General features: G+C 42.1%; 1 protein-coding gene across 1 annotated transcript in view; it reads right to left on the bottom strand.

Moving 5' to 3' along the window:
- DNAH7 (dynein axonemal heavy chain 7) overlaps positions 1 to 23,718 on the bottom strand; it is a 724,465-nt gene that overhangs the window by 488,138 nt on the left and 212,609 nt on the right. The window contains 1 exon segment of the mRNA XM_029606081.1: positions 18,660 to 18,846. Coding sequence (XP_029461941.1) covers positions 18,660 to 18,846 — 187 coding nt within the window.

Below are 23,718 nucleotides of genomic sequence, written 5' to 3'. Positions count from 1 at the left end.
TTATCACTAATCTGGGTTTTTTCTCCTTTTATGGTTAATCTGTTTTATTGTGAAATGGTAAAGTTGACATACACAACATGGAATGGAGCATGTTGGTTCCTTACATACCCCATAAAATACAGATCATAATATTATTAATTTTAACAATGGAAAATCTATATCAACCTCCCCCCCCCCCCCACCCTAACCCATTCCTGAATAGGCAGAAAACTTTCAGCACATGAAAAAATCCATATATGTGAACTTCTGGCTTTTGGAGAGAGAGAATGCAAGTAGATAAACCAAGTCCTCAGAAAGATCTATTGCTTCTTAAAGGAGTGATGAGATGCTTTAAAATCCATCAAGAGAAGATTGTGTAACAGATTATGCCAAGTCCAAAAGGAGGGACCTGCAGCTTTTTTCCAGGTCAGCAGAATGGCTTTTTGTCCAGTAGGCATCCTTTGCAAAAGAGTAAGGCCTCTCCTCAGGATTTAAGGCATATTGTAGAGAGGTGCTCAAAAAGAATAGCTTCAGGATTCAGTAGTATGGAATGTTGCATGATCTTAGAGAGATATGTCATAGTTCACGACCAAAACTGCTGAGATAAAGGGCAGAACCAGAAAGAATGAGTTAATGTGCCTGAATCCTGGAAGCATCGTGGACAGAGTGGTGACTGTGCGATGCCAGTTGAAATGCTTGCACTTGTAAAATGTAGGCTCTTCGCAAGAATTTTTGGTGAAGCTCCCATAGAGCCATGCTCCCTGAAAGGTTCTTTAAATGAAGAAAACTGAAAGCGATCGTGGCCTCCATTATTTGTAGGCCTCCATCCCGTGACCAGCGAGCAACAACCACTGTATGATCCGGAGGAGAAGAGTGTTTTTGTAATTTCCTTCGCAGTGTAGTCACTGAGCATTTGTCTAAGTCTGGGCGAAAGAGATCATCCAAAGAATCTAAAATATTGATGTGTAAATCTTGGTTAGGCAGGGAGGCCACATAACTTTTCAACTGAAGATAGGAGAAATAGCTAGAGTCCGTAAGACCGTGTGACTCTTTTGGGGTATTAAAGGTGTACAGCTTCATCTCTTCAGACAAGACCTGTTGGAGTTGGGTGACTCCATGAGTGGTCCATTTCTTAAAGTCCTTCAATTGACTACCTGGAGTGAAGTTCAAGATCCCTTATATAGGCAGTAATTGTGTACAGGTAGAAGAGTGATGATAACATTGCAGCAGACATTTCCATGCCCATCTCAAGAGGGATATTAAGACATTGCTAGCTACACCAGTGGGAAGTGACTTAGGCCTGGCTTTATCAAAATGCACTAAATTTCGCATGCGATAGGAAAAGGGGTATGTTTTAAGGTAATAGACACTAGTTAACAAGAAATTGGAGGAATGCGGAATGGATGAAACTCTGTTTACGGAAGAGAATGTATGGGAAGAGTTAGGAAAACTGAAGGTGGACAAAGCCATGGGGCCTGATGAGGTTCATCCCAGGATACTGAGAGAGCTCAGAGATGTGCTGGTGGCTCCGCTGTGTGACCTGTTCAATAGCTCCCTGGAAACAGGAGTGGTGCCGAGTGATTGGAGAAGAGCGACGGTCGTCCCGCTTCACAAGAGTGGGAGCAGACAGGAGGCTGGAAACTAGAGGCCGGTTAGCCTTACCTTGGTGGTGGGAAAGGTATTGGAGTCGCTGCTGAAGGAAAGAATTGTGTACTATCTACAAGCAGCAGTATTGATGGACCAGAGGCAGCATGGTTTCACGAAGGGAAGGTCCTGTCAGACAAATCTGATCGACTTTTTTGATTGGGTGACTAAGGAATTGGATCGAGGAAGAGCACTCAATGTCATTCACCTGGATTTTAGCAAAGCTTTTGATACGGTCCCGCACAGGAGGCTGGTGAATAAAATGAGAAGCTTAGGAGTGAGTGCCAAGGTGGTGGCCTGGATTGCAAACTGGTTGACGGACAGAAGACAATGTGTGATAGTAAATGGAACTTACTCTGAAGAGAGAGCGGTGATAAGCGGAGTGCCACAAGGATCGGTGTTGGGACCGGTCCTGTGAGCGACATTGCGGACGGGCTAGAAGGTAATGTTTGTCTTTTTGCGGATGACACTAAGATCTGCAACAGAGTGGCGACGCTGGAAGGAGTGGAGAGAATGAGATGGGATTTAAGGAAGCTGGAAGAGTGGTCGGAGATATGGCAGCTGACATTCAATGCCAAGAAATGCAGAGTCATGCGTATGGGGTGTGGAAATCCAAAAGAACTGTATTCGATGGGGGGTGAAGGGCTGGTATGCACGGAGCAGGAGAGAGACCTTGGAGTGATAATGTCTAACGATCTGAAGTCGGCGAAACAATATGACAAGGCGATAGCTAAAGCCAGAAGAATGCTGGGCTGCATAGAGAGAGGAATATCGAGTAAGAAAAGGGAAGTGGTTATCCCCTTGTACAGATCCTTGGTAAGGCCTCACCTGGAGTACTGTGCTCAGTTCTGGAGACCATATCTCAGAAGGGACAGAGACAGGATGGAGGTGGTCCAGAGAAGGGTGACTAAAAAGGTGGAGGGTCTTCATTGAATGACTTATGAGGATAGATACATACTCACTGTCAATGCAACTTCAGCATTGCTCTATGCTTCAACAGCAAGAGAAAATGTGGTAAAAAGGATTTGCATTCACAAAAAAAAACGGGGAGTAGCTTGCTTATTGAGGCGGTTACTCCCCCAAACCAAATAAGTCTGATACTTCACTTTCAATGCATATCCAGCATAGCTCTCTGCTTCAACGGCAGGGGGGAAAGACTGATACTTCACTTTCAATGCATATCCAGCATAGCTCTCTGCTTCAACGGCAGGGGGAGAAGAGGAAAAGAGGATTTATAGTCAGGCAACAACCAACAAGGACTGAATTACATAGTCTGGGTAAACAAATAATTATGGGTGTAGCTTGCTTGTTATGGCGGTTACTACCCCGAATCAATTAAGCCTGATACTTCACTTGGAATACATATCCAGCGCAACTCACTGCTTCAACGGCAGGGGGGAATAAATAAAAGAGGAATTATATTTAGACAACAACCAACAAAGACTGAATGGCACAGGCTGGGTAAACAAATAAGCGTGGGAGTAGCTTGCTTATTGCAGCAGTTACTACCCCTAACCAATTAAGCTAGATACTTCACTTAGATGCAGCTCCAGCACTGCTCTCTACATCAATGGCAGGGGTAGAAGGTAACTAGAACCAAAAAGTTACTAATAAGGGCCAAGAGTAACAGATAAGTATGAGAAGAAAAAAAAAAGTGTAAGAGCTTGCTGGGCAGACTGGATGGGCCGTTTGGTCTTCTTCTGCAGTCATTTCTATGTTTCTATCACAAAGTGTGCTATCTTAGCGCTTCGCATAGGTATTAGCGCAAACTGCGATAACCTAACTTGATGTTGCCCAGGTAGAGACTCAATCAAGCTAGGTTGAGAGAACATTGAACAAATCTCATCTTTGTGTGAGTTTCCTCACTCCGAAGATCATCAAATCTTCACAAGAGAGCACTGTTCTATTCATACGTCTCACTTTGAATGTCAAAGTGGCCCCTAACCCCTACACTCCTACCTAAACCTCTCCTTGAGTGGCTAGGTGGGCCTCATATAGAGGTATAAATATCTACCTAGTATGAGGGCATTATGTCTCTCTCTCTGCCCTATTGCTCAGCTTTACACAAATGAAAAAGGTGGCCCCAAACTTCTCCCCTTTTTCTAATTTGCATCGCACTATGCTTTATGGCATTTTTGTATGCATTAAAGATGATTTTTGCATGCAAAAATGCCTTAATGCATGTGAAAATGCCATATAGCAGTTTGATAAATGACCCCTTTAGTTTGGGTGTGAAGGACAAACCACAAATCTAGAGGAGCTACCAAAACCTTGTCATCTTCTATATTAATACAATCAGATTTATTGTACACCCAGTCACATATTATATGCAGTAAACTAACTAAATTGTATTCTAAAAGGTCTGGTAAGGCCAGCCCCCCCCCCCCCCCCCAATCCCAGTTCTGTTTTAAGCAGGTAAGTGAAATGAGTGGTTTTTTTCCCTTGCCAAATAAATTTAGAAATTAGGGAATTTAAGGTGTTAAGATCATTATGCGCCAGGCGCAGAAGAAGAGGTTGTAATACATAGAACCACTTGGGGAATAATACCATCTTATATAGATTTACCCTTCCCCCCAAGGAAAGGGGTAGGCCCTTCTATAATTGGAATGTATCTTTAGTATAAATCAATAAACAGCTCACATTAAGCTCATAGAGTTCAGTAGGGTCGGTAGGAAGGAATAATCCTAAATACTTGAATTGTCCACTGCCCACTTTAATGGAAAGTATTAACCCAGCAGGATAAGCTAGAACGTCAGATTTGTCTATGTTGAGTTTGATCCCTGAGAACTTCCCAAATTGATCGAAATGATCAAGTAGGAAAGTTAAAGAGGAGGGCAAAGAAGTAAGAAAAACTAGAATATCATATGCGAAGGCTGCATATTTAAAATAGTAGTTCCCCAGTTGGACTTTGGCTATAGAAACATTTTGTTGCATGGTGCACAAAAAGGGATCTAGGAACAACAGAAACAATAATGGGGACAAAGGACAGCCTTGTCGTGTTCCCCTTTCGATATTGAATCTATCAGAATGAAATTGGTTTGCTATCACATATGCTTGCAGGTTGGAATAAAGCAGTCTTACTGCATCTCCAAAGGGGCCTTCCAGCCCCATTTTCCTCATGACTGCAAATAAATAGTCCCATTCCACCCTGTTGAACACTTTCTCTGCATTGAAGCTGACAGTCAAGAAGGACTCCTAGTTTTGCTGGCAATGAGACATAGCAGACATCACCATCCGGATATTGGTGAGGGCGAGTCTTACACGCACAAAACCCACCTGTCCAGGACCAATACATTTAGGTAGGAGAAGGGCCAACCTATCTGCTCATGTTTTAGCAAAAAAATTTTGGTCAAAGTTCAATAAGGATATGGGTCTATAGGAAGCCGGAGATATGGGATCCTTACCCTTCTTAGGAAGAACTACAATTTGGGCTCCATTTTATTCACCATTCCCTTCCTAATAATTCCTAACATTCTGTTTGCTTTTTTGACTGCCATAGCACACGGAGCTATTATCCACAATGACGCCTAAATCTCTTGCCTGGGTGGTAACTCCTAAAAGAGAGCCTAACATTGTGTAACTCCTAAAAGAGAACTTAACATTTAACTACAGCAAGGGTTATTTTTCCCTATATGCATCACTTTGCACTTGTCCATGTTAAATTTTATCTGCCACTTGGAAGCATAATCTTCCAGTCTCACAAGGTCCTCCTGCAATTTATCACAATCTCCTTCAGATTTAACTACTCTGCATAATTTTGTGTCATTCACAAATTTGATGACCTCACTTGTTGTACACTTTTTCAGATCATTTATAAATATATTAAAAAACACCGGTCCAAGTATAGATCCCTGAGCCACTCCACTGTTTACCTTTTTCCACTATAAAAACAGAACATTTAATCCTACTCTCTGTTTCCTGCCTTTTAACATGCTTGCAATCCACAAAAAGACATCACCTCCTATCCCATGACTTTTTAGTTTTCTTAGAAGCCTCTCATGCAGGAATTTGTCAAACACCTTCTGAAAATCCAAATACACTACATCTACTGGTTCACATTTGTCCACATGTATATTCACCCCTTCAAAAAAATGTAGGAGATTTGTGAGGCAAGACTTCCCCTGGGTAAATCCATGCTGGCTATGTCCCATTAAACTATGTCTATCTAAGACATAGATTCATTCAAATCACTATAAATATAGCAAAATAGTGCCCGCAATAAAAAAAAAAAAGGGGGGGTATGATTCGGCTAATTTCCCTGCTACCGCATTGGTAATTTCCACAACACATTAATTGCACCCGTGCTATTTTTTTGCATCACACACTGAGTAATCCACCGCAGGTGCATTACTAACCAAAAGGTTTTTGAGAGAGAGAGAGAGAGAGAGAGAGAGAGAGAGAGAGAGAGAGAGAGAGAGAGAGAGAGAGAGAGAGAGAGAGAGAGAGAGAGAGAGAGAGAGAGAGAGAGAGAGAGAGAGAGACTCTGTAGAGGCTCACATATAAGTGTACTATTTAAAAAGGGACACTATTAATCGGGGTGAAGTTTGGGGCGGTGGGGGTAGGTTTTGGGGGACAGTTTTACCCAAACAGTCACAGCTACGGATAGCACAGTTGACAATGGTGAAGATTTCCTGTCATTTGGAGTGAAGAAAGGTAAAAGAGGAGTTGATTTGTACAATGTATTCTCTACCTAGCTTGATTGCAACATCCTCTTCAGTAAACACCAAAGCAAAAAATTTGTTTAATCTTTCCACAATGGCCTTATCTTCCCTAAGTGCCCCTTTAACCCCTCGATCATCTTTATTTATTTATTTCTTTATTTAAAAACTTTTCTATACTGTCGCTAAGTTATATACCATCGCAATGGTTTACAAACAGGCACATAGACTAAGGTAAGTAAATGTAGGTTATCGTACATTCTAACAGGTGCCAATAAAGTTTGGTTACAATTTCATAAATAAATCATTATTTGAGTATTGTTGGTCAAGTCCAGGTATATTATTGAGTTACTATCTCTTTGAGATATTACTTCTTAAATGTGAGATTGAGTAAATTCATTCTCATCTGCATTACCCTGTACTTTCATTCTCTACCCTGCAGACTCTTTAGTGAAGGCTTTTTTAAAGAGCCATGTTTTTAAATTGTTCTTAAAAGTTTTGAAATTACTCTGTAATCTGAGTTCAGGGGGCATCGTGTTCCATAGTATGGGCCCAGCCAATGATAAAGCCCTTTCTTTCACTTGGGTTAATTTTGCTGACTTTACTCCCTCGCAGGCTTTCTGCTTTGGATATGTTTTTAAATGTTTTTATTGTGAGTTTGTGCCTCTCTGGCCAACTTCTTTTCAAATTATTTCTTAGTCTGTCTTATCAATGTCTTACATTTAACTAGCCAATATTTATGCTTTATCCTATTTTCTTCTGTTGGATCCTTCTTCCAATTTTTGAATGAAGAACTTTTGGCAAAAATAGCCTTTTTCATATCACTTTTTAGCCATGCTGGCAATCATTTGACCTTCTTTCCACCTTTCTTAATGCATGGAATACATTTGGACTGTGCTTATAGGATGGTATTTTTTAACAACCATCCTAGAAGCACAGTGCATCAAATTCTGTTACAACAAACAGAAACTACAACTACATTCAGAGCCTAAAGCTCACTAGAATTTATGGATATCATATATTTTCATACTCTGCTGTTATAATTATATCCTCATTATGGACAGCTCCAGCCCTTAGAAATAGCCTATCTCTGTTTTATACCCATAAACAATAAGTCCAAATGTTTTCTAATAATCTGTATCACTAATCTCCACCTGTTATTGTATTATTGTCCAAATAACTTCCCTGATTCACTTATTTGGACAGGGCTGGAACTGCCAGCATATCTTGCTGACACAGTTTATTTTTCTGCTACCCACATTGATACCACAATACATTTGCCTAGATTCTATTCACTAATGGGCACTATTTGTTTCTAGGATATTTGTTAATATAAAATATGGAAAGTAGCAATTAAATTGCAGAGGAATATTATTGCTCATTGACATGGCTCCCCAAAAATAAATAATAACATTTTTTAAGAAGCCAAATTTATGATTCTGCAAAACTGTGTTGAAAGGTAAGGCAGTTAGCAAAAGCATTTTTATCTTCCTTACGTCACAGAAATTTTTATAATGCTAGAGACATTAAAATAAAGCTGCAGGAGGTAAAATAAAGTTTAGTGCTGTAATTAAAAGCAGTACATCCATTTTGATGTGGGAGTCTTCTTTTAGACCACAGAAACTTTACAGGATGAATTTTTTGGACTTCTACTGCCATCTCCTGGAAAATATTTACCTTCACTTTACTCATGTTAAAAATGAAGAATTACTGCTTATTGCTTTTGAGCATTATAGTCATGGGTTTTCAAATTATTAATTGCAAAATAAGTTCTTTTTTTCAGTCACAAATCAATTTCATTCTAATCATGTAATTTTTTGTTATTGAATATCATGAATAAAAAGAAATAAAATTTATGTGGTGAACATGCATCCCAATACTTTCAATACTTTTTTAAATTGATTTTTAACAATGATAAAATAATCCAGTAGAAATGTTTAAACTTTTAAGCACTCTACACATTTTTAAATAGTCAGCATAGCAGATTGCTGCACAGAATTTCTAATTTGTGATTGAGGATTATAATATAGAATGGCCATTCTTTAAATTAAATACTCACAAGCCTGATATAAGAAAAACAATTCAGTTAGGGTATATTCAGGTCACAAAATTTTATGTAATCTAGCTTACTAGAGGCAAAGACTTCTTTCATTATATGGAGAACACTTGCTAGAACACTGCAAGTCAAGTAATCCATTTATTTTATGTGAACCAATACACAAGAATATCTATTGTTTATTTCTTTAATTGTGAAATATATTGTAATGAAAATTAATGTCTAATTCACAAAGGCAGAATTAGATTTAGAGGCTGATGTACTAACCCATTCTGTGTAGAATATTACAGATATTAATGAGCTCAAAGCTCCTGAGGTTAATCGTCACCATTTTGGAAACATGTGGGGCAGGAATGATTGAGGATTGCTCCTGCCCACACAACACTCACACAGCTATTGGTTAGGCTTTTGGGTAGTTGGGAGGGTGGAGAAAAGCAAGTTTGCTTACCGTAAATGGTGTTTCCGTAGATAGCAGGAAGAGTTAGCCATGCTGTCATGGGATCTGTCAATCAGGCCCGGGAGGCGGAGCTTGTCAAAGCAGAGATTAGAATTTTGCTCTCTGCGGCTGTGCGTGTGTTCCCACGCAGGAAAGTAACGGAATCTCCTCAGTCTGTGATTAAGCTGTGATGTAGTCGAAGACTAGGTGACTGCCAGGGTGGAGGGTGGGTCAGCATGGCTAATTCATCCTGCTATCTACGGAAACACTATTTTCAATAAGCAAACTTGCTTTTTCCCGTCGATAGCAGGGCTGAATTAGCCATGCTGTCATGGGAGTCCCAAACTCCCGATCACGTTGTTTATGATATATATATTTGTATGTAATCTTTTACAATGTGGCGGTCACCGTGGACAGGAGGATAGAGATTGCAGGATTGCTTGCCCTATCTTCACATCAGTGGCTGCCTGTTGATCAAGGCAGTAGTGAGATGTGAAGGTATGAAGCGATGACCATGTAGCTGTCTTACAAATGTCTATGGGTTGCACATTCTTTAGGTGTGCCAATGAGGCTGCTACTGCTCTGACTTGGTCAGCTTTAGGCTCTGAATGTAGTTGTAGTTTCTGTTTGTCGTAACAGAATTTGATGCACTGCGCTATCCAGCTGGAGATGGTGCGTTTAGCCACTGGTAATCCAGGTGCTTTGGGTCAAAGGAGAGAAAGAGTTGAGAAACACGGGAGTCCGAGTTTGTCCTTTCTTTGTAGTATGCTAAGGCTTTTTTGCAATCTAGTGTGTGGAGTAGTTTTTCCCTATCATTTGCATGAGGTTTAGGGAAAAAGGTGGTTAATTCCATGGTCTGATTGAGATGGAATTGAGAAACCACTTTTGGTAGGAAGGATGGGTGAGTTTGGAGAACTACCTTTTGGTGATGAAATTGCAAATATGAAGAATAATGGACCGAGGCCTGTAATTCACTAACTCTTCTTGCCGATGTTACTGCAACCAGGAATACAACTTTCCATGTGAGGTATTTAATATGTGCTGAGTCCATGGGTTCAGACGGGAAAAGCATGAGCTGTTCCAGAACTATGTTGAGGTTCCATGGAACTGGAGGCTTAGAGATCGGAGGACGAAGGTGAGTTAACCCCTTGATGAAACGAGATAGTAAGGGGTGATTGGATATAGGAATATTGTTAACTGGCCTATGATATGCCCCTATGGCGCTGAGATTAACTCTGATGGATGATGTTGCTAGACCAGCTGCATATAGTGTATGAAGATAATCAATGAGCAATTCAGGTGAGCAGTCCAATGGTGGTACACCTTTGGAAATGCACCAGGTAGAGTAACATTTCCATTTATAGCTATAATTTTTCTTCGTTGAGAGTTTCCTGGTTTCTAACAAAATGAATTGTGCCAAAGTGGAAACTCCCTGTTCTGTTAAAAGGAGCCTCTCAATCTCCATGCTGTCAAGTGGAGAGATGAGTGTAGTGGGTGTAGAAGCGTCCCTTGATCTTGGCAGAGAAGATCTTGGTGATTTGGTAACCGAATTGGATCCATGATGGATAGTCGGAGAAGGAAATTGTACCATGGTTGCCTCGGCCAGGTCGGGGCGATGAGTATCAGTTGAGCTTTGTCTGCTATGCACTTTTGAATTGTCCTTGTCATGAGTGGTATGGGAGGAAAGGTGTATAGGAGGCCTGTCATCCACGGAATGAGGAAGGCATCTTGAACGATCCTGAATTGACTTGGTCTTATTGAGCAGAATTTGGGAACTTGAGCATTGATCTCCATTGCAAAGAGATCTATCAAAGGTGTCCCCCACTGCATGAATATGTCTTGGGCTATTTCTGTATTGAGTGCCCATTCGTGAGGATGAAAGATGCGACTTAGCCTGTCCACTCTTGTATTTGCCACGCCTGGTAGATAAGTTGCTTGCAGATATATATATATAGAAGGGCGTGGTTGACGGCCTTTGACACCGTCAACCACGCCCTTCTTCTAAAACAGCTGGCAAACATTGGTTTAACAGGTGCCACACTAAACTGGTTCAAAACATTTCTAGAAAACAGAGGATACAGAGTCAAAATTCATAATAAAGAATCCCAATACCACCCTTCTAATAGAGGAGTGCCGCAAGGATCATCACTTTCACCCACCCTTTTCAATGTCTACCTGCTACCACTCTGCCAACTACTTACAAAATTAAGCCTGAAACATTTCCTTTTTGCAGACGACGTACAGATCGTAATCCCTATAAAAGAATCAATCTCAAAAACAATGGAATACTGGGACAGTTGCCTATTAGAAATTAAACTTCTCCTCAACAGTCTAAACCTTGTACTCAATGCTTCGAAAACAGAATTCCTGCTCATATCACCGGAAAACAATAACACACTTCCTAAACCACCCACACTCCTTCAAACAACCCACGTAAGAGACTTAGGAGCCATCCTAGACAATCGTCTCAACCTCAAAACATTCATTAACCAAACCACCAAAGATTGCTTCTACAAATTACATATCCTGAAAAGAATAAAACCGCTGTTTCACACTCAGGACTTCAGAACAATCTTGCAAGCAATAATCTTTTCCAAACTAGATTATTGCAACTCATTACTATTAGGCCTCCCAGCTTCTTACACCAAACCTTTACAAATGGTTCAGAACTCTGCAGCCAGAGTCCTTACAAATTCCAGGAAAATTGACCACATTTCACCTATTCTCAAAAACCTCCATTGGCTTCTGATCCACTATAGAATCATGTACAAAACCATTAACATCATTTACAAAACTATCAACCAACACACGCAACTCGACCTACAAATACCACTTAAAAAATTCACCTCCGCCAGGCCTATCAGGGAACACTACAAAGAGTCACTCCAAATTCCAAAGGCCAAAACCTACCAACATAGATCCTTGAGTCTCAGAGCCTTCTCATCAGCAGGTCCAGCTCTCTGGAACTCGATCCCACCTGATTTGAGACAAGAGCCATGCTCTTTAACATTTAGGAAAAGACTAAAAACTTGGCTTTTCAAAAAAGCATTTCCAAGCCTTGAATAAAACCTCCTCTCACTAGCACTAACTCGTATGCAATAATGGAATGTAAACACGAATCAACCAACCTCAAACCCTCTCTCACTAATTCCTGCTGAATATTTATCATACTATTACCATTCACAACTGTGTCATATTTATTCATTTGATTACCTATGTACCGTTTCATAGTCTTATTTTTTCACTTGCTATTCTAATGTATCAATAGGCTGAAATGTAAATATTGTGCTGTTCAATTTCTCCCCTTCCATCCCAAGTTTATTTTCCTTGTTTTTTGTAACTTTCCCTCTCCCTTTTTCTGATTCACTGTATTTAAAGTTCAAGGTTCTTATTGAAAATATTGTTTTTTACGTTACGTTATGCTTTTCACTCCTTGTTATTTGTAAACCGGGTTGATGTGATGCCTATCATGAAACTCGGTATAACAAAAACAATAAATAAATAAATAAATAAATAAAATAAAATAAAATATATGCAATTTCTGTGAGCGTGTTCGAAGATTGTCAGGGTCTCCTTGCAAAGGGACCATGAACCAGACCCTCCTTATTTGTAGATGTAAAACATTGCCACTTCATTGTCCGTGTAGATCATGACCCTGAGGCCCTTCAGGTGGTCTTGGAACACTTGTAATGCATTGCGAATCGCTCTGAGTTCCAATAAATTTATTTGGAGGTTCTGTTCCGAGATTGTCCATAACCCTTGTGTTTCGTAAATCTCGAGGTGTGCACCCCAGCCCTTGCGAGACGCATCTGTGGTTAAGACTGCATTGTGAGGAGGGGAACTGAACAATGCTCCCTTGGACAGGGTGGAATCTAGGAGCCACCATGTTATGTCCTTTCTCATCTCGGAGGTCAACGATAACTTCTGTGTCAATGGTTGCGAGTGTGGTATCCATTGACGTTTCAAGCCCCATTGCAGGCATCTCATATGTAGCCTGGTGTTAGGAACCATGAAAATAGCAGCCGCCATGTGGCCTAGGACTACTAAAACTTGTCTCGCCGAAGGTCTCTGAGTATGGTTCAATCCATGTAGAAGGTGATGGAAGTGTGATATTCTGTCGTTTGGTAGGTATGCCCGGTTGCAAGTGGTGTCCAGGCATGCTCCTATGAATTGTAGCTGTTGTGTCGGTTGTAGGTGTGATTTCTGAAAATTGATCACCAATCCTAATTCCTGCAAGCATTGTATCACCCGATGGAGGTGATCGAGTAAGATGTTTGGAGCTGGGGTGATTATGAGCAAATTGTCCAGATATGGAAAAATGGTTATACCTTGTTGTCTGAGATGAGCCACCACCACCACCATGCATTTGGTGAAAACTCTGGGTGCAGCCGATAGTCCAAAAGGGAGAACTTTGTACTGGTAGTGTTGATGCCTGTAGTGAAAGCATAAGTAACGCCTCGAGGATGGATGGATTGGAATGTGTGTGTAAGCATCCTTCAGATCAATGGAACACATCCAATCATTGGTTTGAATCAGAGGAAGGATTGATTTCAACAATACCATTTTGAATTTCTCTTTGGTGAGAAATTTGTTTAATTCCCTTAGGTCTAGTATGGGATGAAGGCCACCCGACTTCATGGGTATGAGGAAGTATGGGGAATAAAATCCTACTGATTGGGTCCCCAGGGAAATTTGTCGAATTGCTCGTTGTTTGAGAAGCAAAGCAATTTTCTCCCCCAGATGTGGTTGGAAGTTGTGAATCTTGAGAGTGGAAAGATGAGGTAATATGGGTTTTGTGACAAATTGGAGTTGGTAACCGTGCCGTACTATCTCCAAAACCCATTGATCGGATGTTATCCTCTCCCAGACTGCCAGGCAAGAATGAATCCTGCTGGGTGGTGCTTGATGCTGTGATGGTGGCTGGGTAACTAAAAAGATGGATTTGATTTTACTGCAGTAGTCGGCTGTTGTGCCTGCTGTCTCTGGTTATGTGCTTTACCTCTACGTTGGTTGGAGGTATTCTGTTGTGGAGCAGGACGCTGGTAAGAAGGGTATGTCTGTGTACGAAAGGACTGGTAAGACTTGTAAGGTCTCCTGGCATATGATTGCCGAAGAGTAGATCCCATATAATGACGTGTGGTCGAATAGTGAGGTTGTGATGTTAATGATTGTACTGCTAGAGCTTCTTCCTTCAGTTTACCTACTGTGTCCTGGAATCGTTCTCCGAACAGGTTATCTCCTGTACATGGGAGGTTTGTTAGTTTCTCGTGTAAATCTTCACATATCGAACTTGAGCGTAACCATGCTAGTCTTCGGGCTGCAATGGCTGTTGCAGATGCCCTGGAAGATGTTTCATTTGCTTCACAGATTGACCTCAAAAGGTGGTGTCGAACACTCTTCCATGTCATGTAGAGGTGGAGGTATCTGATCCACAGTCGAAGACAACATACCTTTTATAGCTTGTGTGCACTCATACAGGTATTGTACCATGTAGAATTGATGGTGCATAATTCGGGCATTCAACATTGAGTTATTGTATATTTTTCTGCCAAACTCATCCAAGTATTTGTTGTCTTTGCCTGGTGGGTATGAGGAATGTGACTTCGTTTTCTTAAATCTTTGCATCGCCGACTCTACCACAATTGAAGCATGAGGTAATTGTGGAATAGAGTACGGTGATGTTTTCCTCATACAGAATTTTATGTCCATCTTCCTGGAAACCGCTGAGATTGAGTAAGGTGTTTCCCAGGATTTGTGTAAGACAGAATGCAGAAGTTCTTGTGGTGGAAGAGATGTTGGTTCTCCTGGAATATCAAAAATCTTTAAGAGACCAAGGGTTTCTGATCTAGGGTCTGTCTCTTTTTGGACCTCTAGATGCAATATTGTACCCAATTTTTCCAGAAATTTTGGGTATGTAAGGTCTTCTGGAGGGGAATATGGCTCCTGAGGTTGTTCCTGGGATCCTATGGGAATCCCGTAGATGATGATGGGGATGTTTGCGGTGAAGGAGAATCAAAAGATGTATCCTGTTTAAAATTCGGTGAAGTTGGCCAGTTGACTATGGGAGATGTGGGAGGCTCCATCAATGGTTCTCTAGGAGTCTGTGTGTTATGTTCTGGAGAATTGACAGAGGCAAGATTAGACATTTTGAATGATGACTGAAGTGTTTCCTAAAATCCTGCTAAAGATTGGGACAATTGATAAAATGCCTCTTTTGTATGAGGGGGCATTATTGTACGATCATCTGGTTCTTGTGACTCACATGCTTTAGGTTGCATTAGAGTGGTTTGAGGTAAAGTACTAGATACTTTATGGTCTTTCTGTTTCTTTTCACATATTATGTCCATCGAATCCTCTGAAGCTGTAGAAGCGTTAGAGGAAGAAACCTGTATTACCTCTCTGTGGGAGAAGGGATTTGAAGTTGGTACATGAGATGATTTAGAAGTCGAAGTGCTTACTTCCCATGTTGCAGTCCTCTTTGCCGACATTTTGTGGTGGGAGTGCCGTGAGTGCTTGTGATAATAGTGTGATGACAAGTCTGTATGACTTCTACAAGAAGACGGTGATCGCTTTCTACGCTTTATTGTAAACTCTGTTGAAGTAGCTCTCGAAGAAAGGGAAGTACCCGAACGAGGTGGGGTTATCAATGGAGAGGTGGAGTAAGACCTCTGTGAGTGTCCACATCGTCGTTTTAGCCCATGAGATGGGTGTTCCAGTGTTTTGTGCGCCGATTTGGAGTTGTGCGCAGATCTAGACTTGTGCGCATATCTTTTTGATTCCATGCACACAAGAGCTATCGGTGCCGATGTCTCCGTGCCATGTGGACAGATATGTCTGGCGCTGGGCGCGCAGATGTCGTCGGTGCCGTGCGCGCAGATGTCATCGGCGCCGTGCATGTTTCCCTCTTCACGCGCATAGACATCTTCGGCGCCTTGTGCGCAGACATCATTGGCACCATGCGCACAAGTGTCTTGTGCACCGATACTTTTTCAGGTGCAGAAGTGTTATGCGCCGTCGTTGATTTATGCGCAGAAGTTTTAGGCGCCGAGATTTTTGTCGCCAATCTCTTGAATCGGCGATTCTGGCTCTATGGATTGTTTAAAATCCGATGGCCTTTGCTAGCTCGCCAAGTCCATACCTCCAAGATTGGAGGACTGAGGATCCCACGATGATGCCCTCCTTTTTAAGGGAAAAGGTAAGATAGCGGGGCCAGGTGACGAATGAGCCTGCGATGGCTCCGGTGAGGCAAAATGTTCCTGAAGCCTGTAGGCCCGTTGTTTCAGGGCTCTCGGAGACATCCTTGAACAAAATTCACAATCCTCACGATTGTGATCTGGCCCCAGGCATCGGTAACATCGGTCATGGCCATCTGTGACCGACATTACCTTGCCGCAATTACAGGGTTTAAACCTCAATTTTGACATATTTAATTTATTAATGCTGAGAAGAACAGCTCTGCGTGCGATCCCACGCGTGGAAAGAACAGACTGAGGAGATTCCATTACTTTCCTGCGTGGGAACACACGCGCAGCCGCAGAGAGCAAAATTCTAATCTCTGCTTTGACAAGCTCCGCCTCCGGGACCTGATTGACAGATCCCATGACAGCATGGCTAATTCAACCCTGCTATCAACTGGAAAAGGAGGGGAACTCCTAAGTGGGATTTTCAATGCTTTTGGGGGCAAAAGGGAAGTCTTCTCCAGGGCTTTAACTGACTTTTTTAGTCCATGAGAGGCACAGGGATGCCAGGGAAGGACACCAAGGACACTAAGGACTCCAGGAACGATTAATGACATTTGGGGATAGGAGCAGAAGGGGAACATTGTACAAGCTGTGAGGCTTCCAAGGACCAGAGAGAAAATAACCATATCTCTAGAGGTGAAAGTTTTTTATGTTTTGCAAAAATGGGCCCACAAAGCCTTTTTCATGTGCTTATTTTTGCAAAATGGCACAATAATGAGCTACTTTGTGTGATTTTACATCACTGCAGCTCATCAATGAGCCATTTGAATAAACTTTAGCACATAGTGAACTATGTACAAATGTTTACTACTACAATGAGCATTTCTGCAAAATACTTTTGCTAAAGGCATTTTCCTGAAAAAGTTTGAGTAAAACACTCACAATTTTCTGTTTTTGTGTGTTTGTATTTTTCGTGAAAACAATTTGCAGCTTAGTATAACAACCTCTTAGAAATGTTCAAAACCAGATTTAAACATTCCATTTAAATAAAACAGAAAATGGAATTTAACTATTAAAAATAACCAGTTTAATATACCAAAACCAACATTGATTATTTTTTTGTGTGGCAACATAGTAACATTGTGATTGTCAGCATATAAGCACCATTTGACCCACAGTCTAACTAGCTGTTCTGGTCCTCAACCTTCCTTGCACTCACCACTACTTTCTGCACTAAGGCAAATATCCCAGCTGTCAGACATACAAGACTGACCATCTGCAGGAGATACTTCCTTAACTGTTTTGTTGTTCACTGTGAAATATCGTTAAGCTATTCTGCTGTCATGCTAGATGATCTGCCACAACCCTTTCCCCCTCACAAATTATTCTTGTGAGTTTACCAATGTATTACTACCACTCCATACTAGTCAACCTTAGAAACTCTCCTGAGAATTTGATATACTGTTCCAGGCAATTGTCTTTGTTGTCTCTACCTTCTGCCCAATAGATGGGCATATGTAGTTCCATATTTAAACTTAAACCCAGGACCATACCACTCCCTATTGTTTACCCTAGATTTCCCTTTCTAAGCCTTATCAGTCTTCAGCATACTTGAATTCTGCCACAGTTTTAGTTATTACCCTTCTGACAGAAGGTTGTTCCAAACATCCACCACCTTCTCTGTATGCCGTAAATTTTTCCTTTTATCTTGTTTACTAGCTATACTTTAAGTGGGAGTCTGTCCAACTTGCTATTTAGTTGTTATCCCCATCCAGCATAAAACATTTACCCGTATTTTTCACTCCATAAGACGCACTTTTTTCCCCCCAAAAGTGGGGGCAAAATGTATGTGCGTCTTATGGAGCGAATATAAAAAAAAAACTAAAAATCTAACAACCCCCCCAAGACCTGCCAACTTAATTTACTACAACCCCCCCCCCCCAAGACCTGCCAAAAGTCCCTGGTGGTCCAGGAGCAGTCCGGGAGCGATCTCCTGGGCTTGGGCTGTCGGCTACCAGTAATCAAAATGGTGCCGACAGCCCTTTGCCCTTACTATGTCACTGGGGCCGACCGCTGCCATTGGTCGGCCCCAGTGACATAGTAAGGGCAAAGGGCCGTCGGCGCCATTTTGTTTACTGGCAGCCAACGGCCCAAGCCCAGGAGATTGCGCCCGGACGCCCGCTGGACCACCAGGGACTTTTGGCAGGTCTTGGGGGGGTCAGGAGGGTGGGGGGTTGTAGTAAATTAATTTGGCAGGTCTTGGAGGTGGGTCAGGAGGGTGGGGGGTTGTTAATTCATTTAAAGGGTTGGGATGGGGGTTTTTTTTTGGGGGGGGGGGTTCCCAGAGAAAGAAAAGTTTTCTGATCTGGGGAGTGGACCGAAATGGTCCTCCCCAGACCCGAAAACAAAATGGGGAGGAAAAAAAAGTTATGCACTCCCCTAATTTGCTCCATAAGACACACAGACGCCCAGGAACAGAGCAGGTTTAGCACAAATTTTTTTTTTTTTTAATTTTCCCCCTCTGAATCCTAGGTGCGTCTTATGGAGCGAAAAATACAGTATATTATAAAAGTCTTGCTATATATATTATCCAATTTTTTTTACCTCTGCTTTTCTTAGGAAACTAGAGAACCTATAGAATTTATTCAGATATTTTCAAACTAACATTGCAGACTGAAAAAAACAAAACAAGAAAAAAGTCTTACCAGCAAAACCTGTTTCATTATTTCCCTCCATGTTTTGTCCACAGTGTTAAATCGTCTACCTTCTTCAGGCATTTGTGCCATAATGTCTGGTGAACTGAAGATGGGCTCCAAATACAACCAAGTAGCCTGAACCTTCAACCATTCATCCAAGATTTCTTGCAATAATAATAACCTATTTTCCCAGTCCCTGCGAAACAAAAAAAAAATGATTATATACAGTACACTAAGGAGCTGATTCACAAAGGCATTTTCCCATTCTGTGATCATGGGAAAAGACCTTAAATCAGTCATTTTATTTTATTTATTTATTTATTTGAAATCTTTTATATACCGACATTCGTTTAGTAACATCAAATCGGTTTACATTCAACAGTGCTTGGCGGCTGCGCTAAACAGAAAACAAAACATAGTAATTAGCAGCAGTGCTTTATAATAATAACATTTAGGAACATCATGGTAAATAACAATTTCGTAACAAGGAATAACTTAGGTTAGCAAGTGGCTGTAACTAAAAATTTACAAAGATTACATAAAGTTAATGATTATTAATATTTACAAAGAAAGTTCATGGTGGCATCTAGGAATGTGAGGGGTCGTTTAGTTAAGGATGGAAGTATGTTAAGTCATGCCCTAAACTTGATATTAAGAAATATCCTTTTCCCTGATATATATTTACTGTTATGTAGAAAAATAATGCAAAGAATTGACAGCAAGACTGAAATTATAGTCCAATATTTGCTACATATGTGATAAATGTAGATTATGCTAGATATATCTACTTTAATAAAGCAATGGTATCTTTAGTTCTTGATTTACACATCAAAAGGAAATTACTTAGTAATGCCAAACTTTAGAAAATAATTTTTATATAGCACTGTTATAATAATCTTTTTATTTGTAGTTCACCTTTTGTGACACTTCAAAGAAGATTATATTCAGGTACTATAGGTATTTCCTTATCCCCAAAGGACTTATAATCTAAAGCTCTGATTTACTCCTATTCTAGGTCTACGGGAAAAATGATTAGTAAATGACCCTCTACGTTTCTACCTGAGAGTGAAGTGACTTACCCAAGGTCACAAGGAATGTCAGTGGGATTTGAATCCTGATTTCCCTGGTTTGATGCCTGATTGTTCTAACCACTAGGGTACTCCACTATTCTCAAATTAAAAAATTAAGGTATATTTTGGGAACTATGATGTTAATATTTAGTAAGCAGGTTACAGGACAAGTTTTCCAGATAAAGTTAGCTGGATGACTTGTCCCATATATTCAGGGGGAGAAACATACCACTGAATTTACTTGCCTAACGTTATCGGCTACATGTAGCTGGATAACTAAAAAATCCTAACTGGCTATGTTTGAATATAGCCAAGAAGATAGCAGAGTTGCTTACCTGTAACAGGTATCCTCACAGGACAGCAGGATGTTAGTCCTCACATATGGGTGACATCATCAGGATGGAGCCCAGTCAAGGAACACTTTTGTCAAAGTTTCTAGAACTTTGACTGGCACCACTGAGCATGCCCAGCATGGTACCAACCCTGCATCCAGCAGGGGTCCCCCTTCAATCTTGTGTATAGTAAAAAGTATGTGCAAAAAATAAAATAACAAATCGCAAGCATACCCAACTCCGCGGGGTGGTGGGTGGGTTCTGTGAGGACTAACATCCTGCTGTCCTGTGAGAACACTTGTTACAGGTAAGCAACTCTGCTTTCTCACAGGAAAAGCAGGATGGTAGTCCTCACACATGGGTGAATAGCAAGCTGAGGATGCCCGAGTAATGTACCAAAAGCAACCAAAGACGTGCAACAGGCACAACAACAGGGGTGACTTTGAAAGAGGGCAGCCTGAAATTCCCAGTGGGCCATTGGAAGGAAGTTGGGTATTAAGCTGAGAATAAATTGCGTAGAATAGACTGGCCAAAGATAGAGTCTTAGGTGCCAGCCTTGTCCAGGCAATAATGAGCTGCAAAGGTATGGAGAGAACTCCATGTAGCAGCCCTGCAGATGTCTGCAAGAGGTACAGACCGAAGATGTACTACCAAAGTTGCCATTGCTCTAATGGAGTACACTTTAACGCATCTCTGGAGCGGAAGGCCTGCTTGCTGGTAGCAGAAGGAAATACAGTCCGCCAGCCAGGAGGACAGGGTCTGCTTTCCCACTGGGATTCCCAGTTTAATTTTATCAAAGGAGTCAAATAGCTGGGTGGACTTCCTATGGCCTTCAGTACATTCCAAATAAAAGGCTAGCAAACACTTGCAGTCCAAGGAATGCAGAGCCCGCTCACCTGGATGTGAGTGGGGTTTTGGAAAGAAAGTAGGCAAAACTATGGATTGATTTAAATGGAGCTCAGACTACTTTCGGTAGAAATTTAGGATGAGTGCGAAGGACCACACGATCATGAAGAAAATTTGTGTAAGGGGGGTAAGTAACCAGCGCCTGTAGCTCACTGATCCTGTAAGCAGACATCAAAGCAAGAAGGAAGAGCACCTTCCAAGTGAGATGCCATAACTCGCATGAGTGCAGAGGCTCAAATGGAGGTTTCATGAGCCGCGCTAAAACCACAATAAGGTCCCAAGCAGGGGCCGGGGGACGGAAAGGGGGCTTGAGGTGAAGCAAGTCCTTCATAAAGCGCACTACTAAGGGTTGTGTTGAAATAGAAACATTACTTATACCCTTATGGAAGGCGGCCACCGCACTGACATGAACACTAATGGAGGAAGTTTGGAGACCCGACTCTGAGAGGTGCCAGAGTAGTTCAGAAATGTTGTTGTTGGGCAGGTAAAGGGCTCTAACTCCTTTGATGTGCACCACAACGAAAAACGTTTCCAATTAGAATGATAAGATCTTCTAGTGGAAGGCTTTCGTGAAGCTACTAAGACCTGGGATACCGAGTCTGAGAGGTTGAGAGGCTGCAAAACTAGCCTTTCAACATCCAAGCTGTCAGTGCCAGAGCCTGGAGGTTCAAATGTCGGAGGCACCCGGCATTCTGAGAGATCAGTGACGGATCTGCGCCCAGACAAATCTGCGGATGGACGGAGAGGTCGCGAAGAATGGGAAACCACACCTGCCGCGGCCAGTATGGGGCTATTAGAATCATGAGACCCTTGTCTCAACGTAGCTTCATGAGAGTCTTGCTTATGAGTGGAAGCGGGAGATAGGCATACAGGAGACCTGTTGTCCAAGAGATAGCGAATGCATCCCTTGGTGGAGTCCTGGGACTGTGACATAGGGAGCAGAAATTGTCCACTTTGTGATTGTGGATCGAAGCAAAGAGATCTATCGTTGGATACCCCCACTTTTGGAATATGCGTTCCACCACCGCAGGGTTCAGGGACCAGTCATGGGGTTGAAATTTGTGACTGAATTTGTCCGCTAGTACATTGTCCACGCCCGCCAGGTAAGTTGCTCTCAGTAGCATAGAATGACCTAGAGCTAGAGCCCAGATTTGCACTACCTCCTGACACAGCAGGTAGGAGCCAGTTCCACCCTGCTTATTGATATACCACATCGCTAATTGATTGTCCGTTTGGATTAGGATTGCCTTGTTGGATAAGCAATCTTTGAAAGCTAGAAGGGCATATCTGATCGCCCTGAGTTCCAGAAAATTTATCTGATGTTGTGCTTCTGCTGCAGACCAGGTTCCCTGAGTCTGTAGGTTGTGGACATGTGCTCCCCAACCCACGGTGGAAGCATCTTTAGTCAGAAAAATTTGAGGTTCGGGAGGATGGAAGGGTAATCCCATGAGCAGGCTGGATTCCTGGACCCACCACGCTAGTGAGAGACGAAGCTGCCTGGTGATTTGGACAATGTCGGACATTGGCTGGTGGGCCTGAGATCAATGAAATTTTAAGGTCCACTGTGTTACTCGCATGGCGAGTTGAGCCATCGGTGTAACATGGACCAAGGACGCCATATGGCCCAGCAAGACGAGAATACAACGAGCAGTCCTAGTTCGGTGAGACTGTATAGTGTGTGCAAGCACTGCAAGCGGATGAGCTCGGTCCCTGGGAAGAAACGCCTTTGCTTGGATAGTGTCGAGATCTGCTCCAATGAAGGAGAGAGATTGGGATGGACTCAGACTGGATTTTTGATAGTTCACTAGAAATCCCAAGGACAGTAGTAGTCGCAAGGTTAGCTGGAGGGATTGAAGCACCGCCTCCACTGACTGAGCCCTCAGTAACCAGTCGTCTAGATAAGGATAGACGTGAGTGCCCAATCACCTTAAGTATGCAGCTACTACTGCCAGGCATTTCGTGAAGACAGGAGAGGCCGATGCCAGGCCAAATGAAGCACTCGGTATTGGAAGTGCTTGTTTCCGATGAGGAACTGGAGGTATTTTCTGTGAGACGAGGTAATTGCTATGTGCATGTACACGTCTTTTAGATCTAGAGAGCAAAGCCAATCTCCCTGTTGAATCAGAGGGAGTAGAGAGCCCAAGGTTACCATCCTGAACTTTTCCTTTCATAAATACTTGTTCAAGGCCCGAAGATCTAATATCGGATGAATGCCTCCGGACATTTTTGGTATCAGGAAGTACCGGGAGTAGAAGCCTTTTCCCTTTTGCAGAGAAGGAACTTGTTCTATGGCATTGGCTTGAAGAAGAGAATTTATTTCCTCCTTTAGAAATGGAGAGTGGACGGAGGAACTCCACGTCGAATGAGGCGCGGAGTCTGACGGAATGGACAGAAAGTTGAGATGGTAACCATGAGCTATTACCGACAGGACCCACTGGTCTGTGGTGACCGTATGTCAGATGTTGATGAAGTGGCAGAGATGGCCGCCCACTAGTAATTGCGGCAGAGGTGGAAGTGGACATTTGTTCTCTATTGGGCAGTCAAAAACCAGAGGACAGACCAGGCTGTGGAGGAGGCTGCATCTTCTGAGGCCTAGGCTGGCAAGTTTGAGGCTTCTGATATGGTCTAGAGGAGCGAGACCGAGTCTGAGGTGAGCAGTATCTGCATGCCTTAAAGGTGGTTCGCTTAGTCTCCTTACGGAATGGGTGTTTAGAAGAAGTGGAGAAGTCCATGTGCCCAGCTGAGAGTTGCAGTAGCGTC

Source organism: Rhinatrema bivittatum, chromosome 6 (assembly GCF_901001135.1).
Source record: "Rhinatrema bivittatum chromosome 6, aRhiBiv1.1, whole genome shotgun sequence".
NCBI lineage: Eukaryota > Metazoa > Chordata > Amphibia > Gymnophiona > Rhinatrematidae > Rhinatrema > Rhinatrema bivittatum.
Note: the sequence above shows the minus strand (reverse complement) of the source record. Positions and strands in the feature narration are given on the sequence as shown.